This window comes from Periplaneta americana, chromosome 5 (genome assembly GCF_040183065.1).
Source record: "Periplaneta americana isolate PAMFEO1 chromosome 5, P.americana_PAMFEO1_priV1, whole genome shotgun sequence".
Lineage (NCBI taxonomy): Eukaryota > Metazoa > Arthropoda > Insecta > Blattodea > Blattidae > Periplaneta > Periplaneta americana.
Genome location: NC_091121.1, coordinates 64,754,697 through 64,776,494, shown reverse-complemented (window position 1 = coordinate 64,776,494; position 21,798 = coordinate 64,754,697). Strand labels below are relative to the sequence as shown.

At 35.8% G+C, this 21,798-nt stretch overlaps 1 protein-coding gene across 15 annotated transcripts in view; it reads right to left on the bottom strand.

The window, feature by feature from the left end:
* Positions 1–21,798, bottom strand: part of LOC138699780 (multiple PDZ domain protein-like) — a 1,065,748-nt gene that overhangs the window by 496,170 nt on the left and 547,780 nt on the right. For all 15 annotated transcript variants that reach the window (XR_011332076.1, XM_069825918.1, XM_069825919.1 and 12 more), the window contains 3 exons: positions 15,556–15,648; positions 6,896–7,073; positions 4,694–4,895 (listed from right to left, as the gene is read on the bottom strand). Coding sequence is in view for 14 of the 15 variants with exons in the window: in XM_069825918.1 (XP_069682019.1) it covers positions 4,694–4,895; positions 6,896–7,073; positions 15,556–15,648 (473 nt within the window). In the remaining variant the exon portion in view is untranslated. The remainder of the gene's footprint in view (positions 1–4,693; positions 4,896–6,895; positions 7,074–15,555; positions 15,649–21,798) is intronic.

Below are 21,798 nucleotides of genomic sequence, written 5' to 3'. Positions count from 1 at the left end.
AAAAAGCTAAATATAAAACACTAGAATGCCGTTTTCTTCTCTCAAAACTGCTTTCTAAATGCAAAAATCGAACGTCATTTTTCTTACTCAGAAGAACATTTTTTTTAAGGACATATAATTTGAATTATGAATATTACAGCAGCCTAATATATTATAATACGATGTTAATTCATGCAATAAACAAATTAATAACTTAAAAATTAATTGAGATATCAGAATTAAAATGTATGTGATGCAAGTTCACATGGGCTGTAACAAAAGTTTCAGTTTCATAGGACAGAAAATATAGACATTGCCTTAAATGTGCATAAGGAGAATATCAATTTTGTTAATGTCAAAATCTGTGTGTCTTGCCAATCCCAATTAGAAAAACATTCTGAGTGGAGCTATAAATTATTTATATTTCCAACGTTCTAAATGGTGAAGAAAGCAATGGTGAAGACTTGAAGCCTGGGCCTTTTCCACTGTTCGTGAAGTACCTACATAAAAATTCACAACGCATCAAAAATTGGATCTACTTTCGTATTCAAATCAACAACGGAAATGAAAAGGACACTCTATCCTTTGACAGTTTAATAGCAAAAAAATGGCTAAATCCACGTGAATTTAAGTCACCCTTTTAATCCCCCAAATATGAAAGCAGATCAATCCTTCGAAACGTTGCGAATTTTTATATACTTCTTCAGCAAAGGAAAGAGTCCAAGACACATCTCGTTTATATTTCCATAAATCTACATAAACGAAAAAAATATATATATAATTAACAGGTATGAATTATAGGATAAGTCTTCGAGATGTAAAATAGCCTTAGTGACTCTCACAAACACAACTCACAGTCTCACAACTTCATCCAGTCACATACAAAAAATCATTCTCACCACTGAACATAATGTGCTCGAACCTCTGTTCTGAAATAAATCCCTCTTCTATATAGCAACCACACTACTACATGTTTGTCGCTTGTGTGCTACTTCACGGTAACTAGTTGGTAATCCTGTTACCATTAATAGGATGCTACTTGTGAGGCTTCCAAGTGCAGACAGGAAGTTATTATCCAATTTGTCTCATTTGCATAGGGTGACCTGCACTATCTCGAAACCATGACAGCCCTGAGGAAATAACTTTGCTTCGACAAGGTAAATACTAACAAGTGACAAGAGTTGAGAGACTGATTAATGAAGAAAACGTGCTGTTGATAAGATAAGATATGTTCGGTAATCTTAGACTGTAGAGAAAAATAATTTTTACTATCATTGAGCTAAAAATGTGTGACATCAAATATCATTAATTACTTTCACATTTTACATGAGCATATTATGAAACAATTAAAATACACTCTATATTAAGTAAGAATCAAGTATCTATTCAATACAATGCAACATTCCCACTGTCTGAATTCTCTACTTCCCTAACCTTTGCCATGAGGAACTACAACGCAAAATAACAATAAAGACTGCTTTCAACCCATACCACGAACATCACCTCCACCCTCATCCATTAGTTTGCTAATAAGACTTCAATATCCTTAACTACCAACTGACAAAGAAATTAAAATTACATATTATGCAATACCCCACAAATGGTTCAACAAGAAAATAAGCCCTACATACTATTTCCCTAACGTCTAAGATTATGTTAATTTGTAAAAGTAATTCATGTAAATCTCTTTAAGGGGGGAGGGGTGATGGATGAAATTTCTGTTTTATATATTTTTATGCTAGAGACGATTTTTTTTTGTACACATACTCCTATTGATATCAGTAATGATGTGTTTAAGTTTTATGTTCATAAGGTCTGTAGTTTAAGAGTTATTATTATTTGCATATTTTCAAAATGTTTCTTCTCCCTCAAATTTTAAGCATTATGCCAGAAGTTTTTTCTACAATACCTTTTTGTTCTGTTTAGAAAGTTTCTATGTTCTCATATTTTTTAGTTTTACTTTGTAAATATAGGAAAAAGAAATTAAATCTATTCATATTCAAATTAAACAAATTTACAGAGTGCAAACACACATTTTATTTTTTGATTATAAAATTATTATTATAGTAATATTATTTTCTTAAATACAAACATAACTTTGTTAAGTATGCCTTAAAGAATATGCAATAAAAATTTTAGCTTCCTAGCATAAAATCTGTGGAATCCATAGTAATGAGAATGCAGAGAAGTGGGCAAAAAAGTATGGGAAAATGATTTTAAAAGTTTGCATGCATTTTAAACTTAACGAACACAGCCTTTTTAAAGATGGCGTAATTAATTACAGAACGCCCGTATGGTTGTAAAACTTCGTCAAAGCGTAAAGTAGGTATCTCTTCATTTTCTATAAAAAAAATACAAAAAAAAACTCACCAAAAAAAAATTATTTTTCATCAAAAATTACCAAATTTTCATTCATCCCTTCTCATAAACTCTGAAAATATTGTATTCGTAAATCCTTCATAGTACCTCGCTGTAGCTGCGTGGTCCAAGGCATCATGTCTTAGATTAACAATAAAGGAATGAGAGCTGGTTTGAGTTCGCATGGGGGAAGACATTTGCAAATGAGACCAGTGCCCATCCAGCATCAGGATGAATTTGAGAAACTAGGCCTACAGTGAGTAACGAAGTTCGGTTTCGTAAACCAGATGTAATGATTGGGGATCATTGTGCTGACCACATGGTACCCCCATACCGTTTTAATGAACGTTCATCTCTGCTGGGGCATCACGATGTGAGAGCAACAGTAGGCTGATCGGCATTAGCCCTACATGGGCTGCCGCGTCACGAATTCTTTAATACTTTTAGAAGTACAGTACGTAACCATTTCTCACGAAGTGTCAGACATGATTGTAATCTTTTATAAATTATGACGCGCGCACTCACGCACACACCTCTTTTAATAAAAAAACCCTGATCACATATATAACAGATTGGCCAACCCAATGTTAAAAATGGTAACATGTGGAAGAGAATAATTATAACGTGATTTCTTACGCAGTAGCTAGATGGCAGCATAGTGAAATTGATAAAAGTTGTTGCCGTCAAAGCCTAAGAAATCTGTTACATATGGTTGTGATCAGGGATAAAAATTATAATGCACAAACCGACAGATGTAATATCTAGAATCATATTCTCAGAACGTGTGCAAAAAAGAAATGGTATATTCGAACAAATCTCGAAATCTTTACTCTGCAATATCAAAAACAATTTGTTGCAATTCTGTATGATCAGAAAGTTAAATTATTATTTCTTTGTATTATGACGGTACAATGAAAATTAGATTACTCTCTATAAATGTTGAAGAAGTTAAAGGAATTATGATTATTTTATGGCTTTAGCGTAGTATTTGGTGCATTAGTGTACAACTTAAAATTCTTTAATTTAAGAATAAATATTATTAATGAATGAATGTGAAATTAATGATAAATGGGAAACTAATATTATTTTAAAACTACCCTCCACACTTAACAATATTCATAGAGTAATCATACACTTAAATTACACCTGTCGAAACTTATTATTGCATGATCTTGATGTCTATCACAAACTATGAGATATGGAAGCCTCATATCGCTTAAAATAGTCTACTACTAGTTCTACTGAGAATTAGAAAGTTTTGGAACAAGTGGATAATGCCGACAGTATTCTTACGCCAACTACGCTCGCCACTAGTCACCAGGACATACCGAGCCATGTGAAACAAAAGAGAAACAAAATGTTGCTAGTAAAATGCGTCACTGTATTCTTTAAAAATTCACTGCATTAGTCAAGTGAGTATAACCGTGGATTTTTTATGCCGCTCGATTAGCTCTAAGTATACAGAGAGCTGGTTTCTTTACAATGTTCAGCGCGAGCTACAGCGATCACCCACAGCTGACTGAGCGATCATGGCCAACGTTGTTCGATCGGCGATGATCGCCATAGAAGAACCATAGTTTTGAAGAAAATAGCCTACAGGTTTTCGAAGAAATCATAAAACATTATCACAGAGAAATGAGGGAGAAACATGATGTGGTCCAGAGAATACTGTTGAAATCGACTAATTTGAGAATATATTAGAGGGATAACGGACCTAACATTCACTTGCATCATTTTTGCGCGAAGCACTATATAGTAGACTGTGACTATATCTCATCAAACCCTACCTAACCTTGTCGCTACCTCTCGGTAATGTTGAGATTTTGAGAACGACAGAGGGAGAGAGAAAAACCAAATTTTTATTCGTAACGACGTCACAGTTAAACGTCATGCCCATGTGTACTTGATTCTACTTGGTTATCAGTTAACATCATAATGGCACATCTCAAACCTGTTGTAGGTCTACTTAATTCTCCACTTCAGCGAAATAATGTAAATATCCGCTCCAAAGTATGTGTGAAAATTTCTCTTGTAGGTACTCGTACGTAAGGTTATGTTTTATTAGCATCGTGAATAAACGTACCTAGAACATTAGTGACAATGTGCAAATTTCACTTCATTTGTTGTATTCCATAGAACTTACATTAGCATTGCAGCTTTAAGGTGTGGAACAAGTCAAAGTTTTACAAGATTACAATTTTTAGTGAGATCAAGTAAATTGTATCACAAACATGCATAAATATATTATGATATTCACGGTTGTATAACCTCAAGACGCTTACTATTAATTTTTATGCCTTATAATTATTATGACTAATTTACTAATATAATATTAAATATGTAAATCATAACATACCTGATGTCTGTTGAGAGAAGCTGTGTCCGTCGCAGAATTGCACGAGCCTGTGAGTTGGTAACTTTCCGAAGGCTCTCATTATTAACAGTCAACAGATAATCTCCAGGAACGATGCGGCCATCTCGGGCTATACACCCACCACTTGCTACGGCCACAACCAGCATCCCATTCACACCTTTGTCTACGGAGTCTACGCTTAAACCTGTACAAATACATATTATGTAGAATGTATTCAAAGTCTCATTTAACAAGAATTTACTGTTAAGCCACATTTACGGCGAAAGTAAACTAATAAGCAAGAATAAAAGCTATCGAATAACAATAAATCAGAAATGGGTAGGCCTAAGTATTAAGAGAGATGAAAACACAAAAGGGGTACGCAAATAAACTTTATAAAGTCTGACATAAACAGTGTAATTTATTATTTATTTTTTTTTTGCCTGCGTTTTACCACATGACAGTAGTTTACCTTTGTATCATCGGACACAGTTAAACAGAATGGGCTACTCTGTCGGACAGATGACAGGTGTGCCGCAGGGAGATGATAAGATGATATTTAACAAGTGATGGTGAATGAGGATAGGTGAGGGGTCGGGCCGTGGTTCTTGAAATTGGTACTTTCTCAGCATTCGTCTCGAGAGACTTGGGGAACAACGAAAATCTCGTCAGGATAGCTAGTCCTTGAAATCGAATCCCGGACCTCCCGAACGAAGGGTGGGAATGATAACCATTACACCACCGTGTTCGGTAAGATTTTGTTTTATTGGATCTGTACGTTTTTCTGTTTTATTTCTAAGGAGAGCGTATACTAAGGGGATGTCATGACAGTTCTTTTGTACAGTCTGTACAGTCCATTCAAAAATTACCGGATAAATCTTCCAAGTCGCTCAAAAAGACTTTCCCTCAAAAGAAACACATGAAAATTTGATGTCGCTCGAAAGGCATTCCCTGGTCTCAGTATGCGTGGTAGGGCCTAATCCTAATCCACATGTCAAAGGGTGACAAAAGCAGAGAAACTGAGACCACACAGGATTATTGCTGCTCACTAACTGCAGGAGCTGGATAAGAAAAAACGAGTTCTTGGCTTAAATAATTGTGCGGCTACATCACATGGTTCACAGATGAGAGCCTGGTTCCATCTGTTTGAATTCTCAAAATACACAGGTTTGAGTCTCACATAACCCACACGGTATTCATGAAGAAAATTGTTTAGTGTCCACCGCTGTAGATTAATGGTTAACATGCCTGACTGTTAAACGAGCGGGCCGGATTCAAATCCTGGTTGTGTAAATTACCTGGTTGAGGTTTTTTCCGGGGTTTTTCAACTCATTAAGAGCAAATGCTAGGTAATTTTCGGCGCTGGACTCTGGATTCATTTCGCTGACATTAGCACTTTCATACCATCCGGACGCTAGACAACCACTGCAGTTGATACAGCTCGTAAAAAAAAACAATTGAAAAAATATTGTTTAAGTTTGGTATGCAGATTCGGCAAGCCTAATAGTGGCGACACATTTTTTTCAGCTGCTATGAACAGAGACCAGTACAAATACAATTTTTAAGAATTTCTTAAGCAGCTGGAGGACAATGAACTGTCTCAGGATTATTATTTTTCAACAAGGCGTAGCATCATGTCATATGTCGTTAGTCTCTCGTCCTAATCAGATGTTTCTTTAACGACAGAGTAATTTATAAGAATTTGTCGAGTTTAGCGAAACCTACGAAGAACTACTTTATTGATGATTTGAAGACCAGCATCATTACCGAAAAAAAAATGGCACTGACAACAGGATAATTATTGCATCGACCTGTCAGAAACATGAAACGACGGCCGACGGGTAAGCATGTGTCTGCAGGAAAACAACATTTACTACGAGGGCAATTAATTCTCCCAGAGATACTTTACATTTACAAAGTATTTGCACATTCATAGCTGCCAACAAACGCAAATGAGACAATTTTATAAACCATCCGTTTTTATGAATCACTCTGTACATATATTATGACGTGTATTCTTCAGCGGTAGTAAACGTTTTGAGTCGTTTAACGGAAGATGAGATATTTACGATATTCAATGGATAATGAGGAAATTAAAATTTCATACTGAATATTGATACATTTTAAACACTGTTCAATTAATGAGATACTTCATGCCGTTCGATAAAAAAAAACAAAGATTAAACACATTTATCTGGTTCTTACCAAGAGGTTCAGCCCCTTTGTGAACGCGTATGTCCATTTCAAGGGAAGATGGAAGCTGGAGAATATCAGCTGCCCACGTTCCTGCCACTTCTTCTTCTTCCAGGTCATCATCCGTCAGATCACCAGATGGTGTCTGATGTGAGGCAATGAGGCGTTCTGTGGCTACTGGAACCATCAGCTATAAATAAGGAAAGAGCAGTGTTCAATCAACATTGATTTGTATCTTATGGAAAGTTCATAATTATCAGTGTTTTTAACCGAAACAATACACATCTACACCTGTAACTTTATCATATGCAGTAAAAGGTAAAAGGTAAAAATATGATTATTAAAAAAAAGTCGTACCCACCGTGCAGTTAAAACCAAAGTATATTTATAATGGTTTTATTTCTGTAACAAAAACTAATTTCGCCTTGTCAGTTGACAAGAAATAGCACACTCCATTAATTAAAAACAACTTTTTAGTACCAGTATAATATCCATCACGATTGTGAAATAATTTTGGTTTTTACATTCGTTGATGCTTTCACTCACCATGAACCATTCTGGAAACGATTCTCTATCTAGCATACAAGATGAACCGTAAGTAATGTCATTAATTTCAGGGGTTACTCTTTGAGGTATTTCAAACAAAAAAGTTTAATACAATTTTGCTCGTTTTTCTTTCCTTTTCGATATAAAAATTATTTCATAGCGTGTTTTGGGAAAGCCATTGATTGAATTCCCAATATCCTCAGTCAGTTTAAGAGAGCTATGTATTATGATAACATATCATTCAAATAATTTTAGTTTTGTCCGTCAAATGTGCAAAATTTTGATTCGAACAAATGCAACTTTTCGTTCTGCAAATTAATTTTTCAAAGTTAAAAATTTTTCACTCATTTATTATCATAATACAATGCTCTTTTAAATTGGATGAGTATGTTAGGAATTCAATCAATTACTTTCCCAAAACACGCTATGAAAAGTTTCATATAAAATAATTTTTATCTCGAAAAAGAAGCAACAACGAGCAAATTTGTATATCTCAAATTATAATCTCTTGAAATTAATGACAATACTTACGGCTCACTCTGTTCAATATACACGGCTGAGGAAAGGACGCTAAACCGTTGTGGCAATTCACAACCATTCCTTTAAAATGAAATGCTTGACAATGACTACATGCATCATTTATTGGACCTACATCATAATGTTTGCACTGCCTTCATTTACAATTTCCCGTCTTGTTGCACTGATCACGGTACGAACGCCATTTATATAGACACGCGTCTTTGATTTCTTGAAACACTAATATTTCTATAAGTCCTACCATGTTTCCTTGAACGGCCATGGGCATTCATTATGAAAGGATCACTTTGCAACGCAATAGGAATCATATTCCCTCCCCCCCCCCCCCATTAACATTTTCATACAATGCACTTGATTTAAATTTTCGATTGAGACATCACACAATGTTATTGGTTCTACATTTTTCTCAAAATTGTCATGCCAAATTCAGATTGAATATATACATAGATATTGTAGACCTACTTTTAACAATGAAACATATGACGGCGAGAAGGGGCGAGAATGATATATAGTCCTAAGAAACGCGGACAAAATTTTACAGGAGAGAGTATTAAAAGTTTAGAGTACAATACTATTAGATGCGGTATCATAATTTCTTCAGCGTATTCTTACGCCATTTGTTGAGTAAATTTTATAATATTTCACTATTATTAGCTTCCCGTATGCGTAAGAAAATAATTCGCACAAAAAATCTATTTTTGTTAAAAGTGTGCCTTTTGGACTAGCTCATACTCACCCATTCAAATTCTACATAGGCCCGGCTTAGAAATACTTGAAAAAACATATGTACTCATTTGCAAAAAATCAAATAGTTCATAACATTTTCGTAAATTTTGCAACCTGTAGAGTTTCCCTATGAATTTCATTACCAAAATGGCACTAAGTAGGCCTATTCAATATTGAACATGTTTTACACACATTATGTCCAGAGGAATTGTTTTTAAGAATTAAGCGAGTTATTTATTATATTGGTATATATTTATTTTATTATTATTATTATTATTATTATTATTATTATTATTATTATTATTATTACTGTTTGAGGATTGACTGATATTCATAGCCTATTTTGTTCATTAGACTCACTTGAATCCTTACAGCAAATTTTATTTATTTATCCTAAATAAGGTAAAGGTAACCTCTTCCCATGCCATTGAGGGCTCATGGGGCATGGAGTTGGAGCCCCACGCTTTCTTGATCTCGGACCTAGAATGAGGTGGTAAGGTCAGCACCACGCTCCGACCGCCTTTTAACCCCGGGAAGACTCAGTACTTAATTTAATATGAGACTGAGTGAACTTCGGGGCCGTTCTGAAAGTTTGGTAACGAGAAAATCCCATCGCCACCGGGGATCAAACCCCGGACCTTCAAGTCCGTAGCCCCATCCACTGAGCAACCCGGCCGCCATTTATCCCAATTCCATTACTCTAATTCCTGTACAGACATTATACGCAATCATAAGCATTTTTTTTTCAAATCTCCTGTCACATTCTTACGTCAATTTTACTGTAACAGTTATGTGCCTTTTCCATTTCCTAATTTATTAGGACTTTGTATCATTTCTTCTTATTTCGTAGCTTTTGTATCCGTCCTGAAATTCCAACCGGCTACTTTATCTTGGGCTTTTTAGCAATATGGTGAAGAATCGGTAGAACGTAGAAAAATTCTCTCCGGCACCGGGACTCGAACTCGGGTTTCTAGCTTTACGTGCTGGCACGTTATCCACTAAGCCACACCGGATTCAAGTTCCGATGCCGGATTGAATCCCCCTCATTTTAAGTTCTACCTACTGTGTTCCTCTTTGTTGGCCTACCCTCATGTACCGTGCCACAGTATGTGTGACAGTAGACAATATCCAACCAAACCACAAGTACAGAGGTGCACTCATTACGAGTGACTAAATGGTCGAGGTCCGACGGAACACGGCGCCGTCTTGAATCACAAAGTGATTACTTAGGCTTTATGATATTACTACGATGTACGTAATATGGAGTTTCAGTGCAGTAATTCTGCGTTTTCATATGGTGAAGAATCGGTAAAACGTAGCAATAGTTCATTTTCTGAGTGTGCTTCGACCCCCAACCTGGAGGACTGGAATTTTTGTTTGAAGTTTGCTTCTTCAGGAGAGGAGCATATTAAATTCAAAAGTTAAATCTCAATTAGAATCTACAGAAATTCACTTTTTCAGAAAATCTTCATGATGTTCAAAATTGAATAACATAAGAAATTGGGAAATTAGAAAGATGGATTATTAGATTTATCAGACTTCTATATTAATATATCCGTAGTAAACAGTTAAATTGGTAAGATTATATTTGGAGGATGGAGAACGACAGACTATTAAGACAGATGGAATAGTTGCCTACAGGAAGGGGGAACAGGAGAAGGCCGGGGGTTATTGTGGGACCATCGGATCTGTGTCCCCGTAAGATATGCAAACTGAACCCTAATTCCTTCTCAGCCTCGGTAATTCATTTCTCTTCCTGCATTCCTATCTCTCTCTTTTCTAGCTCTTCCCTTTCTCTCTCCTACTACTCACAATTTTGAGCCTTCTTGCGGGACAGTTTATTTGCACTTGCAGTCCAGTGTTGTCAATTCAACAAGAAACTGTAGCAAGGAGTGGCGAAATAAATATTATTAAGCAAGTACATAGTAGCATTTTGCGATGAAGAGAAACAAATAGGTCAATATCTGTTTCCTATAAATCAGGCAACGAAAAGAGCAGCTGCGATCACAGGTGGGGCTTATTTTATTTCAATTGATTGCGTATTAAAATTGCTTACTTAACTAATACTAATAATACAACATTTTTATATAATTTATATAGGCAGGTCAGAGCGCCTAACAAAGGAAATAAGGAGAGAGGGAGGCTGTGCAGGAGATGAAAAGCTAGAATCGCCAGGGAAGAACAGACCAAGGGAACCTTTAATTCTTGTAGATGATATGAACCGATGTATTTTAAGAAGAAAGACACAAGAATTTTATACCGTGTAGAAAGAAGTTCCAACATTGAAGAAATTACTGAAGGCTGCGAGAGACAATATTTTCCAAAGTTGGAGAGAAATGCTGCGGAAAGTGATTCGAGACATGGGATTTAGGTTTTAAAAATGTAGAAATACAAGATGTATTTTGATTGAAAGAAATGATATTGTAGCATGGAGGACCAGTTATTTATGATAACGTTTGACGGAAGTTTGGCAACATCCCTATTCGGCAAGGCGTGGCTTGCTGTTTAACGTGGTGGGAGGAAAGCGGGTGGAATGGAGTGAGTATAGGCGTTAACTTTTTCAAGAACGACGACAGCGCTGAAGGGGCACAGATCCGATGGTCCGACAATACATGGCTGGAGGAAATCACTATATAAATGCAGCAGAATGGTTTAGAATAAGGAGATTGGGAAAACAGAAAAATGTGGAGAAGAAATATTTTGGCATAGGAAGATTATTGAACATTGCCAACCTGTTTATACAGGGTGGAAGTGAAAATATCTCTGCAGATGTTCAGAGTGAATAGCTCATGTTGTATGTAACAAAAAAGTGTAATATCATATTGGTGGAAAGGTCATAGTTTTCTCAGGAAAACATGTTTTTCCCCAAATGTTTAACATCCTCTTATTAGGTAAATATTGCGGTACGATCGTGATTTTTGTCCTTATCGATAGAAAATCTAAAAAAAAAGTACTTTATCCCTCTGGCGTATTTCATTAACGTGGACGGTTTTCAAGTAAATTTAATTAAATGACCCATTAATATCAAGCCACTGGACATGCGAGCAGATTGCAACGTCGAAGTGAGGTAGGGAAGCTTCATACAGAGACAGACTTGAGTTTGTTGACCTCTTACATCTTTATTACGAGAAGAAAGACGACTGTGTTAGCGGCGATGTTGCCAGACTGCTGAAACTTCCAACTTAATTTTCTAATTAACCGTGCATTTAATCACAAAAGGTAATACAGATTTTCTATTCATTTGAGTGTACCCTATCGTCCCTTTCAATCTGCGAGGTTATTTCACGTCCACCCTGTACAACCATCTTTTCCGCTGCTGTTACGGAATAACGCACGCTATCTAATATTACAAAATGGAATAGGTGTGAAAATATTTGTAACCATATAGTTATATTTAGTATGACATGGCGCATTGTTCCTAGATTAGGATAGGTTGGGATACAGACGGATTTATTGCTTGGTTATCTAAGCAATAATACTAAATCATCAATATTGACACTCATAGTACTTCCATTTCAACATCCAACGCCAATCTTTCCGAGCATGGCAAATGTGCAAACATTACCTCATGCAAGAAAGATTCATGAAATTACAATTTGGAAAACTGTTCAAAAAGTTCGGTTGATATAATTCAAATAAATAAGCGTCTAGTCTTTTTGCATATTCTTTATCGAACGCTGTTGTTTAATCGACTGTCCAAAGACAGACTGGAACCTCAAGTGACACCAATATGGAATCACTCATGAAGCAACTAAGACAGGAGATAAAGTGGTAGTTTTACGAGTTCTTTTCCAATGCCATTGTATACATCGCAGACGGGCCATTCCATGGTAACTCAGGTTACATGCAGTGAATTTTATTCTCAATTTATCCGTTTTTCTACAAGTAATTAAGTTCTGATAATTACAAGATATTTGTAACATTTCTTATAACATTTCAATGACTCTTTTCCAATTATACAAGTTTTAAATTTATATAATTACAGCGTAAATTTAATAATATAAATTAATTTTGTATGGTAACTCAGGTTACTATTTCCATGGAATGAACCTGACTAGTAATATATTACACTAATCAAACTTCACATGTATATCAGGGATGTCGAACAGCGCTCTCGAGCTGTGAAATGAAGAGCCTTCACTCCTCCCTTACCGTGCAACGGTTGAACACAGCAGGTAGACCGGGAGTAAACAAAAGCGAAGCTGAGGCGGCTGGTACTTCGATAAATTTTGTACATCTTACTAATTGATTAGAATCTCATTTTAGATTTGCACTTGATAAACTCTGATGAACAAAGAATGTAGGCCTACACGAGATGAATGTTGCTGCTGATAATAATAATAATAATAATAATAATAATAATAATAATAATAATAATAATAATAATAATAATAATAATAATGGCGTTTTATCTACTGGATCATTCCATGAATGTTGTTCATTAGTGACGTAAATAAATCATAATAATAATAATAATCATAAACCATAAAATATCAACTTTGTGTGTATGTGTTGCAGCAATGCAACTTCAAGTTCAGAAACGTAAACTGTTTTGATGTATAAAATTAATTACTTTTAGCGTGACTTGAAATTTGTTCATAGTTTTTGTTATAGATTCAAAAATATCTTCGCCTCGAGTTCGTTCCTTTAGTGAAATGACATCTACAAGATCTCCATGAACATTGAAATCTGAATCGACACCCCTTAGCTGCGCCGTATCTTTGCGATCGGTACATTCATCAAGAGCTGCACTAACTCTCATTTTTCATTCTTGCTATCAGTTGTCACTCCAAGTTATCTCCCATTTCTGATATGCGCTCTGCAATAATATTACGAGACAAACTTATCCTATACTTAAAATCATTAACATGTTGCGGACATATCTCGTTTGCAACAGCTATGAGACAGTCTTTCACAAATTCTCCGTCAGTAAATAGCTTTGAAGACGTTGCAATAATTTAAAAAATTTTATAGGTAACACGAACCAAGCTTGTTCTACTAACACCCGATGATGATGATGATGATGATGATGATGATGATGATGATGATGATGATGATGATGATGATGGAAGGTTCTCTGAATTCAATTTTGATTTCAATTCCTCTACAGGCTTTTCACGAGCGGAACTGGGTAACTTTTCTGGTTCATAAGCTTCAGAATGTGTTGAATTAAAATGCCTTTTAATATTATGATGGCTTAGGTATCCAAATTCCTTTCTACATATTAAGTAATGTGTATTTCCGTTCCTTAAGATAAAGAAATATCTATCTATCCACTTATTATTGAATCTTCGTTCCATATCCATACCAGCCGCCAGAGTTGATAAACACACTACGTACAGAACACTGCTACTGCGACTCAAATTGGCCGTACTGACTGTTGTTTGAGCTCTGCTATGGTAGGAAACAGTATTAATAATTTCACAGTTTGAGAGCGCTGTTCGACATCCCTGATGTATAAAAACAATTTTATTGTTCTTTCCCTGACACACATCGTCAAGTAAGATGTATACTAAATGATAATAGATGTACGTATCAGCCAGAACCTCAATCATAGGTATTTATCGAATGGTTTCATATATATTTTGAAGCCGAATTTTATACATCAGATGATGTTCTAGTATACTTGAAGAGTATTTGCACAATGTTTAGTCGAAATCGACTCACTCACTCACTCACTCACTCACTCACTCACTCACTCACTCACTCACTCACTCACTCACTCACTCGCTCGCGTGCATTTTACAATGTTCTCAGTAATAAAAATATACTGAAAATTTGTTTACACACCAGCAATATACCAAGGTTTCATTTTTAGTCGGTGATTTAACGATTCTGTATCAATTATTAGGTTATTTAGCGTCAATGGAATATTATAACTCCAACAAATGAAACTGCTGATTCACACTTGATACATTTCAAAGTGTACATGCATCAGGGTAATTTGAATAATGCCGGTTAGAGAGATGGAAATTGATAAAGTGAAGCGAGAATTCGGCATGTGATTACCTGACATTCGTCTTACAGTTGGGGAAAATCTCGAAATAAGCCCAATCAGGTAATTAACCCAAGATGGTAGCGAAACCATGTCCGAGCGCAGCTACGAATTCGTAGGCAAAGACGACTACCGCTTGAGCTACGCCGGTCCCTCTCAAGGTTCTTTCACGTCTCCTTGTCTAGTACCGATAAATAATATAAATCCTTACGTTCTTACTATCATTAGCACTGCAAGATAGGCCAACTGATGTGTAATAAGGTTTCTTTTTTTTATTTTTTTATTGGGTTATTTTACGACGCTGTATCAACATCTAGGTTATTTAGCGTCTGAATGAAATGAAGGTGATAATGCCGGTGAAATGAGTCCGGGGTCCAGCACCGAAAGTTACCCAGCATTTGCTCGTGTTGGGTTGAGGGGAAAACCCCGGAAAAAACCTCAACCAGGTAAATTGTCCCAACCGGGATTCGAACCCGGGCCACCTGGTTTCGCGGCCAGACGTGCTGACCGTTACTCCACAGGTGTGGACAGTAAGGTTTCTTACAGTGAGGCTCGATCAAGGATGAAGTTTGTGCCACTAAATTGAAGAACATTAAAAACAATCAAGCTAAAATTATGAACACTTCGGTATGTTCACTCTGGCGATATACAGCAAATATGGATGGAAATCGAGTACAGACTCGAAATCCTACATGTTACAAAGCGAGAAAATAAGGAGCTTCTCATTTTACTATATCTTGATGTGTTGCAGAAATTGTGTGGCAAGTTTTTCATATATTTATTACTTACTTTCTCATAACATTACACAGTTCAGACATTTCAATGTAGATATCCGATATTGTAGGCCTACATGATTATTCCAACTAACCTGCAAGAGGTCACCACTGAGCTCCTCATCAGTACTGCGTTCTAATTCATCCTCTGAACCTGGTGGAGGACTCTGAGGCACTGGGGGCGGCTCCTGCGTCAGAAATAAAGACAGAAATCAATAATTTCATCTTCACACAACATACAATCCTCGAGAAATAAATGGAATAAACTTCCTTATACTTAAAGACGGCGACAATAAAGTGTTACAGCAAAAAACCGAAATCCGATTACATAGGGCTTCCAATAAGAGTGTCATACTTTTAATATAACAGCTGCTGTGTTTATGAAGATATAGCAGTCATATTTTGCCCATCGTTACAGTTGTTGTTGAAAATAATCATGGAACGTTACACCATTTCACAACGCGTAGAAATCATTCAATTGAGTATAAAAAAAAGTCATCCGTTCGCCAAGCATTTCGTGTATAACGTGAAATGTGCAGTGTATGTAAGATACCGGGCTATGATAAGGGAATATTTTTGGCCTCAGTTGGAAGATACGGATCTCAGAAACGTCTCGTTTTTAGCAAGATAGCGCCACGTGTCATACTGCTCACGAAACAGTCGACCTTTTGAGGGAGAAGTTCAGGGGCTTCATTTTTTCGCGTGGTGGTGGAGAGCATGTGATTTAACGCCGCTGGATTACTTTTTATGGGGTCATGTTAAATAACGGGTTTATGCCAACAAGCCAGGAACAGTTAATGACCTAAGGAACAATATCACCTGTATTATTCGTCAAATTAAGCCTGGTTTATGTTTGTTATTGAAAATTGGAAGACCCGGTACGCACAACCCATCGAAGCCATTTGACTGACGTTCTCTTCCATACGTAATTGCATTATGTGTGCTTCAAAATAACAGTAATTAAATAAATAAATCCCTTTTATTTATACAATTTATTTAATTTTAAAAGTGTGAACTCTTATTGGAAGACCATTCACTAGTCCGTAATACTACTGTATAACTAGAAGCTCCTACTTGTGCTAGCAAAATACTAGCGCTTCCTATTAACAACTAGAAAATACGTAGAAGCAAACATTGCAAAATAAAACTAAGCTTATAGAAAAAATTAATTACATATTACTAAAATGGCTACTTTTCATAAGTTTCCTCTGCAAATGAACACACTCCTTTCAATGGTGTATAATATATTCTATGCTCGTACAACATACAGAGTGAAATAAGACCTTGTGCATTTATTAATCATGATTACGATGAAAGTAGTCCTTATAGCAGCTACCATTTCTTGGATATTGTTATTTAATCGTAAGAAATAAATTAATGTAAAAGCAACAACGCAGGGCGATGATCCGCGCTTCACACGTCTCAACAAAGCTGACAAGTTGTAAACATTATGTAACTACAACATTCAGTTCAATCTGATGCCCGAACCTCCAGTGACAATTAAAATTAGCTAATGTAATGTACTGATAGTGAGAATAGCTCCCAAGTTGCATAACCTTACTTACTTATGGTTTTTTTTTAATTTATTGAATATGCCCCAACAAGTATAACTCATATGTAGGGGCTATACAAGAACACATACATATGTTGTACAAAGTAATTTTAAAAGTCATGAAACTACAGTCTGTGGAAAACATATATCTCAAGAATTAAAGAAAGAAAGCAAATAAGAACAAACAATAAGGTTCATTGCCGCCCTCACATAAGACCGCCATCGGTCCCTATCCTCAGCAAGATTAATCCAGTCTCTACCATCATATCCCACCTCCCTTAAATCCATTTTAATATTATCCTCGGTCTCCCCAAAGTCTTTTTCCCTCCGGCTTTCCAATTAACACTCTATATGCATTTCTGGATTCGCCCATACGTGCTACATGCCCTGCCCATCTCAAACTACTGGATTTAGAGAAAAAAAATCAGAACATTTTATTGGGATATTTAATGCTTGATAATGTACACACTACATTTTAAAAATAAGCAGCTTTTTTGATATTTTCTTTTTCTAAAATCACAAACAAAGAAGAAAAATTTATGAAGTTGCTTGTTTGTTTCTTTAACGATCCATCACTGTAAATAAATACATAAGTTCCCCTTCCAGCCTGTGTAACAGAAATGTGTAAGAACCTTTGGTTTGGAACAAGATACTACCATAGCCTTTTCCCCTCATTAGAATGTAATAACAATAATCATAATGATGATGATAATAATAATAATAATAATAATAATAATAATAATAATAATAATTCTCCTCCACGAATTTACACCTACGTGGTTTATTTCATTCTCCAAGTGAATTTCGTCTGCCAGTCTCTTCAAACCTCTCCCAATCATTATTTAATTTTTCTGCTTATATTGCAAGATCTTTCGAAGTCATTCTTCATATATTTGTGAAATGAGTCGTAGACAGTTTCTCTTGCATTTATAAATTCATAAATAATAATATTTTTTTGCCAGCACAGCTTTATCGAGTTTGCTACTACGTCGGAGAGGTGGCAGGTCTATGGTGAGAAGATTATAGGATGATAGATGAGAATTTATGATGAAAGGGTAATGAGTATTGAGAAGAAATCGGGTCGTGGCCGTTGAAAATGGTATTATATCAGCATTTGCTTGGTGGCTCTTGGGAAACCACGAAAAAACAAAGTCAGAAGAACCGGCCCCTGGGATCGAACCCCGGATCTCCTGAATGAAAGCTGGAATGATAGCCATTACACCACCATGCTCAGTAAATAATAATAATAATAATAATAATAATAATAATAATAATAATAATAATAATAATAATAATAATAATAATAATAAATTCTGTTGTCGACACCAGAAGCAGATCAGGTATGACGGTCCTCCTATGGAGATCTGTGCAGGCTGGAAAGACCATCACACACGTAGGCGGTGATATATGTCTATAGTCCACATCTATGAGTAACAGCGCGTCTAGCTGCAAAACCAAGTTCGATTCCCGGTCGGGGCAAGTTACCTGGTTGAGGTTTTTTCCCGGGTTTTCCCTCAACCCAATATGAGCAAATGCTGGGTAACTTTCGGTGTCGGACCCCGGACTCATTTTACCTGCATTATCACCTTCATCTCATTCAGACGCTAAATAACCTAAGATGTTGATAAAGCATCGTAAAATAACATACTATATGCCTACCGATGAAGTGATACCTAGTGTTTACAAAAATGGTAATTTAGTTTAACTACACTATTATTTAGATTAACAACTACATTATTATTGCATTCACAAAATTGGACAGTTAACTAATATTTTGTCCTCGAGTAGAAGATTTTGCAAAGCAGAAGCATAATATAATTTTTGTCTATTTTCAGAAAAATTAATTTTTAAAACAGTCTATTGATTCACCTATAAATTTACACACATGAAGTATCACTTCTTAGCCATTGATATGGTTGAGCAATGGTGGAATGAATTGGCAGGAGGAACCGAAGTACTCGGAGAAGACTGTGCCAGCACCTTTTTGTTAACCACAAATTTCACTGGCATTGTCGAGGAACAAACTCCAGTTGCTTCGGTAAGATTGTCGTATAATCGACTTATTCACAGCAATATTTATAAAGTATGGTCTTCAAAATTTGAGTTGCTTGTAGGTGCATTACAATTTGATAACTTTCCATGGACCACAAGGTATAACCAGCTATTTTCTCGAAAGAATTCAATCTTTAATGAGATCAGTCTGTTTTATATTGCCTTTTATTAGTGAAAAATCTATTTTCAACAATCAGAGCCATTGATATTAAGATTATTCGGAACTGATTTCCCTTTCTCTTTTAGTTGTCTTCTTCACTTATGTTACGAATTTTGTTTTTACTCTATGGAAGTACAAGATTGATTCAGAGAAATTATGTAGGCCTGTTCTTGTGCCATATAAAATCACATCAATTGAAATGTGGCCATTTCATTAATTACATTTTTCAGTGAACGTGCTCTTTCTTATGGCGTTTCTGCTTCTATTAAAGACTAAGATATTTCTATTTTGGAGAATTTTCTAGCCTTTTTCTCTTCAATAAAAGATAACATTGAAAATGACTTCCTTTCCTTTACGTTCTTCGCTTTTATTTGGCAATATTTATTTTCTGTAATACTATGCCATATGAAAATGGCTGCTCTTACATTAGATCACCTAACCCAGGTCAGGGCACTAATAACTCAATCGAATCACTTCAGATTTCCCCTCAACTACCCACTACAGTTTCTGCGGCTGAGACGAGTAGCCAGGAAGGTAAGCATTACTCAGTGACGGATAGTATAAGGCAGACATCATAACTTCTACGAACTTTCGGCTCTCGCTGGTCGCCTGAAATCCACCACTGATTCATACTGTGCTTTGTTTATAAGTCAATGTAAGCGAAAAGGACATGGGTGGGGATTTCAGAGTTCCGTTTCACTTCCCAGCTTTGCCCAGAGCTGAGCTAACCAAACAAAGGGACACAAATCCACAAAACGTTATGAAGTGCAGCGCTATTTTACGCGCAATATTATATATATACGGTCTTACTAATAAAAACTCTATATACACACGTTTAATTGTCTTATACTTATACAATGAGTAGCTCGTTTATACGTCGTGTGTAAATTCCTTACTAATAATCACTACATACGTCGTGTATAACAGTACAACTATTACACAGCTACGTCATAGTTTCGTCATTACTTCGTTACGAAAAGTAATAGAATATCTGAGGTTCTCTATTGCATCCGGTAGAGCGCTCTAGTGTTGCATGTTAAGTATCGATAGTACAACTGGCTCTAATCGATTACCACACTACATTTTGGTCAGAGAGTACAAGCTACAGCAATATTATTCTAATAATTCTATGATCTTTGGTTTGTTCTTCTTTGGTTACAAGGCATCCATCATCATAAAATGACAGTCGATACGAACAGCTGTTAGAGGGGCGGCCATTTTTTCTCTATATACAACGCTTAAACAAGGGGTTTCGTGTATATAACTACTGCAAAGCAATTCCCATTGTATAGTTACAGCCTGTTTATACGTCCATAGCTTATTCACGGTTTATTAGTAACGTTTTCTGTCTCAACTCTGCATAAGTCTGGTATAAAAACTATACACGGTTTATTAGTAAGACTGATAGCCTACATATAGCCTATGCAATATAGTAGAGATTGGTTAATTCGAAATGGATAATTCGAAAAAAAAATACTCATCCTCCTTGAAATACCTACTAAAACCAGTTTTAAAAATCCACAATTATTTTAATTTTTAAAGCTTACACTTCGATAATTCTAAGCCAGGACTTCATTTGTTTCAACAAAAAACAGTGTCCAATCTGAAATTCTAGAGAAAGTTATGCAAGAAGTGGAAAAGAATATCCGACAAGCAATTTCGAACATGTCGTATGAAGAGTTTAGTCGAGTATTTCACAATAATCTTTGGAGGTATCAAAAATGTATTGAAGCAGAAGTAAAACACTTTGAACATCTCTTGTGACACAGTTAAGATGCACTTATTTTCTCTCTAAGTTGTTTATAAACACTTTCTCCGGAAAAAAGATTTCAGAAACTAAAGTTAGGCCTAATGTATACCGTAGAAACAGCCTCGCGGTAACTGAGCGAGGCGTATAATAAAAAATGCCGCTGAGCTTACAGTGTGAGAAAAAGGTCATAATATGAAGGCTCTTGTACATGTGAAGTTTCTATTTAGTACCATCTGGATTTACATTTCCCTCCAGTATCCTTATTGAATAAAAACGGTTATGAATTATTGTTAAAAACAAACTTATAAATTCAGCTAGTGTGTATCATTATCTCTGGCATAAAATGTCTGTCGACTATTTGAACTTGCGCTGCCTTGGAACATGGATTATCGGACAAGTTTCCTTCATGTTCTTTATTCAAGCATCGTTTTTCAATATCCAGCGCCCAGTAAAATTTTACATATTTATATGAGCTAATGTAAATTAGAGGAGTACCGCTAATATAATACCTAGAGTTCGGACTTTCACGTTACTGACCCAGATTCAAATTATGGCAAGACCTATTATTAGAAAGGAATTCGTAGCGAGAGAAGATGATATTAAAAAAGTGCTGGTTTTTTCGAGGTATTACCGTTCTCCTATAATAAAGACGTAATTTACTAATTATAATTTACTGTACTCTCTAATCCTATCGCAACAGAGTGGTTGTGGTGGTGGTGGTGATGGTGGTGGTGGTGATGGTGGTGATGGTGGTGGTGGTGGTGGCAGTCAGTACTAGATAGTTTCACATTCCCATGGTGTACCCTCGTAACGTTTACCTCTGA